Genomic DNA, 12,742 nt, shown 5'->3' on the forward strand with positions numbered 1-12,742 from the left:
GGGAATTACTGTGATGTGGTAAAGAATAATACTTTAACAGAGAAATGCTTTATTATTTTGAGAATTCAATTTCAGATACTATTTGTCCTTGCTTGCTTCTTTTGGCTGCAATGTACGATTATTCTGTCTTACCAGATAACAGAACTGTTGTACAAGGATGAACGTTATTGCCTGACGCCTCCAGGACCAACTGGTAGAGTTTCAATTTCTGTGATTGTAACTTATCCACAAATCCGTTCTTCTGTGTAATGATGGGTTTGAAGGATTACAACAGTAAACACTGATTGCTTCTTTTTGAAAGTGAAATTTGAAAACATGTTGGGTAAAATCCTGATTCAAATAATCAGAGCATATATTGTGAGATCCATGAGATCTTTTTTTTAGAATTATAAACCAAACTTGCTTATAACGATTTATTTTTGTAAATTTATCGACCAAAACAGAAATTTAGAATGAACACTGTATCAGTGCTTAAATACTTTAAAAAAAAAAAAAAGTTTTCAACCTAGTTTTACCTTTAGTAGCTCTTCTGATTTTGTGAAGCAATATCTTAACATCTCAAATCCTCTATTTTGAAATAAGTATACTTTTTTTGTATAATCTGGTTTTTAAAAAACATGTTTTTTTTTCCTCCTGTTGTGCCTGGAGGGACAAGGGGTATGAGGAAAGCTAACCTTTGAGAAAACAATAATTGATGCTCTTCCTATTCTCAACTACAGGACCCCACATATTTTTACATTTGCATACATAAGAAACTTAGCACTGTTTGCTAAAATCTGTTAATCCTGATTTTCATTGGCTAATAGGCAACTTCTTCAGTATTAGTTGATCTAATGGTTAAAATATTTTTTATGTTTTTCTATTAATATTACAATACTTAATGTAGCTTGGTGATGGAATATAATGGGTAAAATGTACAGAATAAATATGCAAAGTGTTAGAAATCTGTTTTTTCTTTTGAGCAATGACAAAATATTTGTGGCAACTATTTGGGGTAGCGGGCAGGAAAGGGGGGGAAGGCCTTGGGCAGTACCACTTCTGTCACACAGTAGTGGAAAAAATAGATTGAAGTAAGATTCTGTACTGAAAAGCTGTCACTAGGTCTGAAAATAATTAATATTCCTTTCACTCACCAGTTAGATATGTGCTCCCAAACCACATAATCTCTATGCCTCAGTGATCATTGTTGCCATTTCAGAGCCTCTCATCAGGGTGACATCTCACACCAAAATGATTTCTTATAAATTAATCTTGATAACATGACAGTCTCAGTAATTTTAGTGGAATGCTTTCTCTTGTTTTTTTCCACAGAAGCTGTTGGCTATTTTCTTTATCACTTGATTGACAGCATGAGTGACTCAGAGGTACAGGCCAAGGAGGAGCGTTTGAGACAATACTTCCATCAGCTGAAGAAGATGGTACCATTTCATTTTTTGCTACATAATGCCTGTCCTGCCTGACATGTATCTATTAGATTTGAAATTGCTGCTTTTAAGTACAACCAGACCACTTCTCAATGACATGCAAGAGCTGGAGACTTGAATTACGTCCGAGATAATTTCTGTTAGACAAATTTCAGTTTGGTTGTGTTTCAAAACTCATATAATTTTTTCCCCACCTCTTGGTACAGAACATAGTTATCCCTACAACCCACTACAGCGGCATTTGCAGACTGCTGGACTCCTCTCAAGTTCCTGAATTAATTAAGGTCTGTGGTTCTCTAGCAATTACTTTGAAGCTAAAAAATGGAGTATCTGTACTCTGTGAATATATTCTCCTTTGCAAAATAAATATCTTTATGCAGTGATTATATGTAAGCCTTTTAACCTTTCCATGATTTGTCACTGTTGAAGCTGTTTTCATTTCATACGTGAAAGTGTTTGAGGGATACATTTAGTAAGTGCTTTTTCAAGTCAATGTAATAATGCTGCAGAATACAGCTTTTTTTAACGTTGCAATTATATAGTTAACTTGAACAGTTTTAGCATGATATGCGTACTTAGAGATTAAACTTTTTGGGGGGATTAGTGATATCTTTGTCTTACTGTATTTTAGGATGCAAGGTTACTGTCTCTTAAATCCCTGTCTACAGACAACATTCCAGAAGTAAGTAAATTCACGGATAGCTATGCTTGTTCTTACTGTAATAATAATGTTTGGATATGAGTTTTAGATGAAGTGTAATCACTAGCTTTCAGATCATGGAAGTGTATTAATGTTATTTAAATCTACCATTTGAAGTTCAGAGGTTACTTTCCAGAGTAGGAGTAAAGGCTATCCAGATTTTCACTTAGACCTGATACTTGACCTTGGAGTTGGCTGAGGTTTCATGCCTCAGTTTCCCTGTCCGGTAAATTTTTTTTTTTGAAAGTTCTAGTTAGTCAACAGTGGTGGTGTGAGGCTTAATTCATGCTTATAAATTACAGTGATCCACTTGAGTGGCAGGAACCGTATAAATCCATACTGCTTCTAATGGTGGAGTGTCAAGTCTTTACATCTCTGATCTGAGCAGAGTGGAGATGGAAGAAGAAACAGGCTTCTATTCCCTACTTCCCTGAACACAAAGAACTGAGTACAAGAGAAATAGTAATGTTGACCTTTGTAGATATGCTACTTAATGCTTTTTTTACTGTATTCTGACTTAAATCTTCAATTAGTATGTAGTATTTAAACAGATAAAAGCACCTTAAATGATTAAAAAATTTCTTGTAGTATGAAAGAAGAGGATTATTTTGTCTGTCTTTTTATTAAAGTGATCCGACAAGTTGTTCGGGGAAGGGTGTTTTTGCAATTGACATTCTTTCTGTTACCTCCATTTAGAGTGCTAAATCTGACGTGTCTGCTTTGGAGAAGAAACTAGAAAAGCGAAAAGCTGAAAACCAGCCTATTACAGATGTCTTGAAACAACTCATACATGCTCTTTGTGAAGAAGAGGTATCTTAAGCAATGCAGAGATAATTGGAAACACATAGCTATATTTTTAAAGGGACATAAATGACTGTATTGTGGAAAGACATAGTTAAGCAAAGACAAGTGCAGTGCTTGAGGTTTCATGGTTTGATGCTTATAAATCAAACATAAGTGCAAAAAGCAATTAAATCAAAAGGTTAACTAATTTCAGCAACACCTTGAATGGCATGTTTTGGGGTTGCTGAAGTTTGTTTACAATAATCTGCAAAGTGAATGATAGTAACAGCTGTGATAGGTTTATCATACATGCCAAATGTCCTTTCAAGCCATGGCTCCGGTCTCTTATATCTAGATTGTCAAGCAACTGATACATGCACTACTCATTTGCAATTCAAATATTACTAGGTTGTTAATGCAGGGATTGAAATTCCATTTTCCTGCAGGAGGAAAGCTCTTCTGAGATAAAGGGTCTCTTGCCTTCATTCGGCAGGCGTCCAGCTGTAGTTTACATTCATTTAGTGTGTGTCTGTAATTTGTGGGGTATCACCACACTTTTATTCAGTTTCTTGTTCAGTATGATCCTGCCTATAAAGCTGTATATATAGGAACAGTAACAGTCGTGCAGATGATAGCACAATATTCTCTGTTGCTAAGAATACAGTTTAGAAAGAGTGATTCTCAGCTGTCTGTCTCTACGATTTTGCATATGAAATAAGACTAGAAGCAAACATCATTTTAAGTTCAAAGTGGTCAAATGTATGAATAGGAATGTATAAAAAAAAAAGCTTTCTATGGGATCGTTAAGTTCTTTTATTCTTTAGAAAGTAGTTTTGTTATGTGTTTGGCAGTGTACCAGGTGAAAATTGTTACGAATTCCAAATAAATAAGAACTATTTTAGAATTTGGGTTAATCATGTTTATGGTGTCTCTCTGGATTAAAAAAAAAAGTCTTACATTAAAATGTGCTAGAAATAGAAACGTAAAGCAAGAAAATTTATGTAGAAATCTACTCTCAAGTTAATCTAAAAGGTCTTTTAGAAAAATAATAATTTCCACAAAGTAACTTTCACTCTTAAAATTTGCTAAAGCATTACAGCACTGTGTTTTCAAATGTGATCTTATACTACTAAAAGCACTAAAGCAGTCATGTAACTGCACACTGAACATATAAGAATCATAATGTCATATTGACTTTTCCTCTAGTTCACATCTTTGCTTTGTTCCTTTTTTAGAATATGCAAAAAGCCCTTGAAGTGAAAGCCAAATACGAACCGGACATGGTTGTCGGTGGCTATGCAGCCTTAATAAATTTGTGCTGTCGACATGATAATGTAGAAGAGGCAATGAACCTGAAAGAAAAAGTGTAAGTACACCGGCACTGAAACATGTCACAGAGATTTATGCTGATACACAGACCTTGTTGAATTAAGTAGGTTGAGTATTAACCCCCTCATCCATTTTTAATTAGTTTTTCCCATGAATGTATGTGCATTTAAAACAGTCAAGGGTGTGGTTTTTTGAAACAAAAAATCTGCTTTGTATAATTGAACATCAGAAGCAGCTTCTTTGTATGGTCAGTAATTATCTTTTTTTTTTTTTAAAGGCAAATTGCTATGTTAGGATCTGTTTTGTTTTTATTTTAAACATACATAGTGTCTAAATTGAAGTTTGGCTTAATTTAAGGGGGGAAAAAAGTACCTGTATTGCATGTTAGAATAGCATGTAGAATGTATTTAGAATATGCTGCACCTATATTGTCTTTAGAATAGCAATGTTTCTGAGTGACATCATTTTAAGACTGTCAACAAACATTCTACTTGAAATTTTTATTTACAGAGTTTTGTATTTTGGCTGTGAAAATTAGCTCCCAGCTAAAAACATGCTATGCATGACTTATCCCAGAGCAAATTCTTACAGATCACTTTCCTATTTGCCCCTTCCCTTTTTCCCTTGAAAGCCTCCTTTCAGTCTGATGCTACAGTGAATACAGAACAAGTTATGTGTTACTTTCAGGTTCTCTCATATATGCACTCACAAAGTATTTGCTTTGGTTTTACAGTAGATTAGCAGGCAGGTGCTCATTATACCTTGCTAGTGTTTGAAATTATGCGAAATGATTGAGCTAGAATATCAAGAAATTTGCCACTCTGCAAACAATGGTAGTGTATTGGTTTTGGCACCACTCTTGCACAATCCCCCTAGCGAGCTTGCACAAAGTAAAATTGAGTCTTCCAGTGGAGCTTCACTGCAGTAGCATGTTTTTACTGATCTGCCTGAAGTCGAGCATAGTATTGCTAAGAAGTGACTTTTTGAATTGTTACAAAAAGAAATAACAGAGAAGGAATTAATTTTAAAACTTGCAGAAAAAAGAAAACAAATACATAGCGGAAACTTCAGAATAGTAGCTCTTAACTTGTTACTATAGGTGAATAGTTTCATGTTCTTTATCGAAAAGAATATAGCCCTGCCCCAGCCACACGGGCTGAGTTTTCTTCCCAGGCTTCTGGGAAATACCCTATTTTATGCAATAACTACCAAATAATTAATTAAGCCATTTGGCTCTTTAAATTGCAACTTTTGGGTTTTGGGGGTGGGAAGGTACGTGGAAAATATTTTTAAATCACATTTTAATGGTGCATCTTTTAAAGTCTATCAGATTTTTCCTTTAATACTTACTATAACTTTTAGCTCTCAATGCTGTTGTTTTGTTATGTAGTTTTAAAAATAAATCTTTAAGCTGAATCCATAAAATGTGAACTTCTGTTGATACAATTCTTAACGTTTTAATTTCTAGCTTCCCGAAGAATTCACCTGTTGCTCTTGACACCGGAAAGTACGTAGCACTGGTAGAAGTCTTAGGAAAGCATGGTAGACTAGAAGGTAATCCATTTGCTTTCTTTGTGTGTTTCTGCTATATAATAAAGGTATCTTGCCTCAAGAATAAAAATGTGAGTTGATATTAATGGTATATCATGTCCTGAAAAGTGCTTGAACATTTTGCATACAAATTTGCATGTGAATTCAACCAGAGATGCTTGGACAGTGCAGGCCATTAGTTTTAATGGATTGGCAAGCTTGTCATTTACATTTGCACAGCTCAGTGCTTTTTGCATTTCTGCAGCTAGTTTTTATTAGCATTGCTGTTTGGATTGAGTTTGAAGATCATGACTTATGGCACAAATTGCGTATGTGCCTAGACTAATGGCTTTGTTTTTGCTTAAGAAGGTCTGAAGGCTGAACATAAAACCTATAAACATAACCTTCTCATAAGAGCTAAGTACTGCAAAAAATCATTTAACTTTTTATGAAGTATATATTTTTCTGTTAGTATTCTTTTATGTGTTTGTTATTGAATTTTAGAGTCAATCTGTCAAACTGCCTGGAAATTTTGGCTTTTAATGAGTGTTCTGCAAACTGCCTATTTTGTATTTCTAGATGTTTGCATTAGGCTGTTAGCTCTTTAATTTCTGTAATTTAGTCTAATATAATTCTGTAATTTACATGATTTGGTTGATCTTTAAAAGAACTCTAGACTGTCATCAACTTTAAAAGATGATTCTGAATATCAGGTTCTATGATTTTGTAGAAGACTTAACACCGTAAAAGCGTGGTCCAAGCCTAGACACAAAATGTTACGGTTTTATATAAAATGCTATACAGTAAAATAAAAAAGCTAATGTAATTTTTTTCTCGTAAGATCTTTCTTTGAAATTTGTCTTGGCCTCTTATTAAGCTTGCTGTTAGAAAAATAATAAACAAAGCTGATGTTTTCCAAATCATAATAAATCAGATCATGACCACCTCTACATTAAAGCAGTTTGAAAAGATTAGCTTGCTTTTAAGAGCATAAATGTCCCTCAGAAAATAAAACAATTCATAAATGTAGCCAAATGTAAAGTGGTCAAAACATTCTGTCTATGCAATAATTAAGAACATTATAAAAATGCACTTATTCCATATACCAAAATGTTTGTTTCTGCCGTACTAATGAAGCTTAATGAACCTAATGTTTTAACATGCAGTCTGTTAGAAAGCTTTCATTGGCTCTCCTTGGCTAATTAGTATCGACACAGCAAACAGGCCCTATCGGTATCAGACCATTAGTCTGGCTGTATATACAGTGTAAACATATCTTTATTATCTGGCCTCGTGACAAGCCATCTGCTGAAGAAACAATGGAGTGATTTAGCAGATGTTAGCATTGAACGATAAAAGCATCCATTTAGTAGAATCTTGCAGCTATAGGGCAGACTATACAGGGTTATGTGGTGCAGAGTGGGCACACAGTTCCTATCTATAATTTGTAGTCAAAGTTGCAGCAAAATGATAAAACCATGCTATTGTGGATTTATAATTGTAGTCTCGTTTAGAAATGCAAGTAGTAATTAACTTGAAATCGGCATTATACACCAGAATTTACATTCCTGCTGGGTTTGAAATGCTGTTTTAATAGCAGTTTGTTTTCCCTACATGAAATTACCTAAGGGTCTTTTGTGTTGTTTCATTGTAGATGCTATTAACATTCTAACGGAGATGAGAGAGAAGGATGTTCCTATCTCAGGCAAAACAGTTGCATCTTTCTTCCGCATTCTTAATGCCGCTGCCATGCGAGGTGAAGTTGAAACAGTGAATCGATTACATGAGACCATTGTGAACCTGGGGTTGGCAGAAACTGCTGTCCTTCATTCCCCTCTGATTACAGTTCACCTTGAAAAGTAAGCTATGTTTGGGCTTCGGATGAAACAAGTTATGATACGATATTTGTGTTATATGACCTGTGTATGCTATACACAGCTGCACATTCACATTTGAAAGTGCTCATGCACATAAACATGCACACATGCATGCACATATAATACTTAAGTGATCTAGGAATAGTAATGAAAGGATATGTTTTCTTAAGTTAGATAAGTGTTTTCATCAGTTACGCATCACATCATGGTCTCTGGGAACAACAGCTGTGTTTTATGGACACGAGAGATGAAGTGGTTGTATATTGGAATATCCTTTGAATTAGTTGGTTCTAAAGTCAGTTTGACAAGGTAGCTATTCAGAGCATGATAGGTATATTCTCAGCTCTTGTGGTTTAGTATGTGTTTTCCCATCAAACCAGCATTATTTTGCTGTGCCATCCAATACATCTCAGGTGAGTTGAAGGGCGGTTGTTGAACACTGAAATATTTTTAATTCACATAATTCAAATAATTTGATGTTATTGCCAACAGACTGCTATGTTGCTGTAAATTAAAATTCAAGGAAAGTACTGTCTGGTTTGTCTATTATGATTCCCCCCCCCCCCCCCCCCCCGCCCCGTATACACTTTTAATCCCATTTAATAGAGAAAAGGAAGTTCATATATTCATTCTGGCAGGAAGTATCTGTAATTCCATGTGTCATGCTCCTTTGCATAAATTTTCATTATGAGGTGTAGGGTATTTGAGTTAATGTACATATGAACTATATAACAATTTCTTGCTAAAATTGATCCAAGAGTCCCTTCTCACTTCCTTTACCATATGCACTATCCTTTTATTTTTCTCTTATGTCATTTATGTAGTTGCTGGATTTTAATCTCTTGCAGCTAGAGTGATTGATCAATTTCTTGCTGTTTGGTTCATGTATATGAATGTTCTTGGCTTAAATATAATACCTATGAAATTAGTGAATTTTTCATAGTATCGTGTAAGTCAGCCTCAAAGGTGCGTATTAACATTTCTGTTAACGTGTAGGTTTTTTTAGTTCTTGTAAGTATTCTGGGTATGCAAGGTGTGTATAACATTTTCTGTATTCAGAATTCTTGTCAAAAAGATGTAACTCTTGGTAGATACATGTACATTCTCTTCTAAAAGTAGTATTTTAGTGTAGTGGTCAACAATTAAGAATATAGCGTACATCTTTTCAGTCAGCAACACTGCCTTGGTTACATCACAAGACAAGGCAGATGTTTATGAAAGTAATTTAACCGCAATCATATGTAACTAATGTGTCGGAAAAATATCCGATATGCTTTGCAGTGTGCAGTAAGAGCAGCTGCATTTTACATAATTGCTTTATGCACGTTGACATGCAAGTTGTACATGGTGCTACTTGAGTTCTTTTCACTTGAGAAATAGTATATGATGATGTAAATAAAGATGTGATCATGTGTGGATGCAAAGGGGGACAGTAAAGAGTTATTTTAGTTTGATTCCATATTCTTTTGGATTATAAATGTTTGGTAAAACTTTTTAGAAAGTTTGTTTTTTGTGGTTTTTTTTTTAATAAAGGGACTTTTGATGAGACTATATTTTTAAAGGAGAAAGTAATTCCATACTGTGGAACTGTACGGCTACAAGTCATTGGTACTCACCTGCATAATTTTTAATACATTTCAGATATATATAAATACAGTACAAAGTAAGCTCATTTCCTATGGGTTTTTTTGCTGCCTTGTGGGTGGAGAGACTTGCTTCCTCTCCAATGTTAGACAGAACAGAAGGGGGAAGCTTTTTCCACATAATTTGCTTGGGAGGAATAACTGAATTTCACTGGGGTTTTTGTTGTTGTTTGGTTGGTTTGGTTTGGTTTTTGGGTTTTGGTTGTGGGTTTGTTTTTTTTTTTTTTTTTTGTCTTGGAGATGCAAAGAGTTTTTGAAAGTTATGAGTGACTGAAATGTTAGTCATTTCTTTCAGCAGTAGTGCTTACTATTTGCCATCCTACAGCTCAGGTATCATGCTGAAAATGCTGTCATTTAGCTGCAGGTCGTCAGCATGCCTCTGATATTAGCTCTGGGGTGTTTTTTAATGTTCCACAGCAGTGGTTGTGCTGGTGTTTTGTGTTCTTAATTTATTTCAAACTTTTGAATTGCTTGTAAAGGAATCTGTGATTTTGCTTTTGAAGATTTCAACAATTGTAGGTGTAAAATGTTTTCACCTACCCCTTTTCTCTGTACCCAGTCCTGACTATTCTGAAATTCTTACTTAAGTCCTAGTGCATGTTAAAAGTGACAATTTGCAGCAGAGCATGGAAAAGAAAAAAATTGTTGATGATGAACAGTATAACTTGAGAAAAGCTAACAAAGTCTAATATTCTAGTAGAATGGACATTTTGCCTTTAATATTTTGAGAAATATGGAACTGAAGTAACTAGAGAGAGAACTCATACTATCTTGGTGTTTTTTACCCTGAGTAAATTTAAGGGGAACCATCCCCCTGCTTTTAATTGTACAATCTTTATTTATGACTCTGAACAGTTTCTCAAGATGGTGAAATCACACTAAAAATTGAGGCGGTCCACATGTGGAATCTTGGTCTGTCGTTCAAGGTGATAAACCTGCCTTGGACAGTATGACAAAAATCTTAGTTTCTAAAAGCTGCAAGAATGTGAAGAGCTTGTACTTTTTCTTAAAACATGTCTTACTTTTGAACTGGTTCTTCCAACTGATGATAGTTGGAAAAGGTTGTGTTACCTACACCACATAAAATTTCTTACGATTTTAAGGATTGCAGTTTGGCTTTTACCTTCTCTACCAACTGTCAGGGGAAAAACCTATTTGAACATGAGCCATTTCATAAAACTGAAGAGGTTTGTGAAGCTAACCTGCTCCTGTGCTATATGATACTTTGATAATACCTATTTACAGGACGATACATTAACAGATACAGTAACTACTGATGATTTTTTTCTCTTCTTCCAAGAAAGCTGCATAAGCCAACTTTCATACAACCAAAAATAGGAATACACATCTTAAAAACTTGATGTGGTTCCTGTCTTTCCATTAACATAAGTTTGTTTCTGCTCTTCTTGAATAATATCACCTCTGAGAAAAGAAACAAAACAAAACATCTTCAGGTTTGAAATTTACTAATTACCTATATCAGAAGTGCTGTTAAGCAGAGGAAAGAAAATTTGCAGGTGAGCTATGAAAACATTATGTTACAGACTGTATGAACAAAATGTTTTGTAGTTTTAAGTCAGTGAACGCAAGCAGTTAATTAATAACTGTATTTTAAACGATGAAAAGGCTATAGCTGGATTGTGTTTCTTTAAAAATGGTTAGTGTATTTTAATACAGCGTTGTCCAGTAAAGCATTGTGTGCTGGTTTGTGATTAATCTTATATAAACCCATTTTGTTTAGTTTCTTATGTAGCAGATACAGCGTGAATCCAGTGCCTTTACAATTTTTGTTCTGTTGTTTTCATGGAGTTAAATTCACCTGTAATTTTGTTTGAGATGATTCTGTAGCACATGCAAGTTAATTGACTTCTAAATTTACTTTTAAAAATAAGCATCTTTTAAAATTAGGTGATTTTTTAGTGGGGAAAAAATATCTCTAGTGGGGAGAGTTCTTTCTAGTTTTTAGCATCTTTATTTCAAATATTTGTATTAAAACTCTACATGTTGCATTGAAATTAGGGATGTTTGGCTCTCTTACTGTATTATTGCAATTAGGAATTTAGCTTCATCAGTGCCAAAGGACTAAAGTGTCTCGTTTGCCCTATGGGGACAGGACAGTGATAAGATGATTTTTCGTCAAGGATCATTGGGTCGTAATTAAGTTACATTCATGGCTATTGCTTTTTGAAGGATGATTGGTAAATGACAGGCTTCATGTGCTTGGTACGGACAGTGTTCACTAGGGTTTTTTCTCCCTCTGTCAGAAAATCCTGTTGAGTCTGATAATGTAAATGTGGCATTTTATTCTGAACAAAAGAGCAGGGAAATGAGCTATCTTGTCTAATCATTCAGTTGTTTAACACCGACTTCCAGTTTAGACTCAATTGGCTGGAAAGCACTTGACATGTGAAGTTAGTGCTGTTCGGAACGCATGTTTGAGTAAATTTTAAAGTAAGTGACAGCTAAATTGTACCTAGGGAAATTACAAAGCCTTCAACACAGTTAATTTTTTGGGGAGGATTAGTTGTAATTGCAACACCAGTCTCCTTGAAGATTCCTTAGTATAGCAAATGAACAGAAAAACATTTAGCTCTTTCAAGAGCCCGTTCTCTTTTAACAGAATAATTTTTGTAAAGCTGATTGTACTTCGCTGAATTGACTTCTCTCTACACTAACATCTGCTTCAGATTTGTAGAGAGGGATTTGTTTTACCAGTCTACCCTCCACCCCCACCCCAGAGAGAACCTTTTTTTCTTTCTACCTCTCTAGTGATTTCAGGTTTGAGAGCTTTTCAATCAGTAAACCCCTTAAGTAAATTGCCACTTCACTAAAGCTTTATGCATAATGTTGCAGCACTTCATTCCAATTAAAATCAATATTTGGAGTCTTATTTTTATCAGGCAGACTCTCTGGTTGGGAAAGTTGTTTATTACAAGTAAAAGGGTTAGATTTAGTGCTACATTCTTGAAGCAAGAGGGGAGTGGCTTGCTGAAATTGAAGGGGGATGTTATATCCATGCATGTTATAGCCAGTCCTGCTACAGAGTGTGTTCTGCAAACACTCAGACATCTGAGTCATTTCGTCTCTTGCAAATAGTTTTGTGTGAGTAAAATTGCCCACACAAATATTTTGGAAGATTGTGCCCATAGTATCTTGGACTTAATAGGCATCCTGAACAGAAACCAAATGAATCAAAAAACTTACGATGTTTTAACCCTAGCATCAATTTAGTTGAAAAATAATGCCAAAGTAGGACTCTTCTGGGATTACATAAGGGCCAAGCATAATACAGTGATGACTGAAGCTCTTTCTGTCATTCAAAAATCATAGTATATCTTCTTTTTTAAAAGAACACGTTTCAATGAGAGGGAAAAATACACCTAATCTTTAAGTGGAACGGGTATTAGCTCTGAACAGATAATATTTGTGAGTGACTTAAAGCTGTAGTGTCTGGCC

The 12,742-nt window shown here is 34.8% G+C and overlaps 1 protein-coding gene across 2 annotated transcripts in view; it reads left to right on the plus strand.

Moving 5' to 3' along the window:
- Window positions 1–12,742, plus strand: part of LRPPRC (leucine rich pentatricopeptide repeat containing) — a 95,193-nt gene that overhangs the window by 35,955 nt on the left and 46,496 nt on the right. For both annotated transcript variants that reach the window (XM_076334448.1, XM_076334449.1), the window contains exons 16-23: window positions 136–193; window positions 1,312–1,418; window positions 1,631–1,708; window positions 2,056–2,106; window positions 2,821–2,934; window positions 4,143–4,273; window positions 5,705–5,790; window positions 7,421–7,625. In XM_076334448.1, the coding sequence (XP_076190563.1) occupies window positions 136–193; window positions 1,312–1,418; window positions 1,631–1,708; window positions 2,056–2,106; window positions 2,821–2,934; window positions 4,143–4,273; window positions 5,705–5,790; window positions 7,421–7,625 (830 nt within the window). The remainder of the gene's footprint in view (window positions 1–135; window positions 194–1,311; window positions 1,419–1,630; window positions 1,709–2,055; window positions 2,107–2,820; window positions 2,935–4,142; window positions 4,274–5,704; window positions 5,791–7,420; window positions 7,626–12,742) is intronic.

This window comes from Aptenodytes patagonicus, chromosome 3, assembly GCF_965638725.1.
Source record: "Aptenodytes patagonicus chromosome 3, bAptPat1.pri.cur, whole genome shotgun sequence".
In the NCBI taxonomy this organism is placed as follows: Eukaryota; Metazoa; Chordata; class Aves; order Sphenisciformes; family Spheniscidae; genus Aptenodytes; species Aptenodytes patagonicus.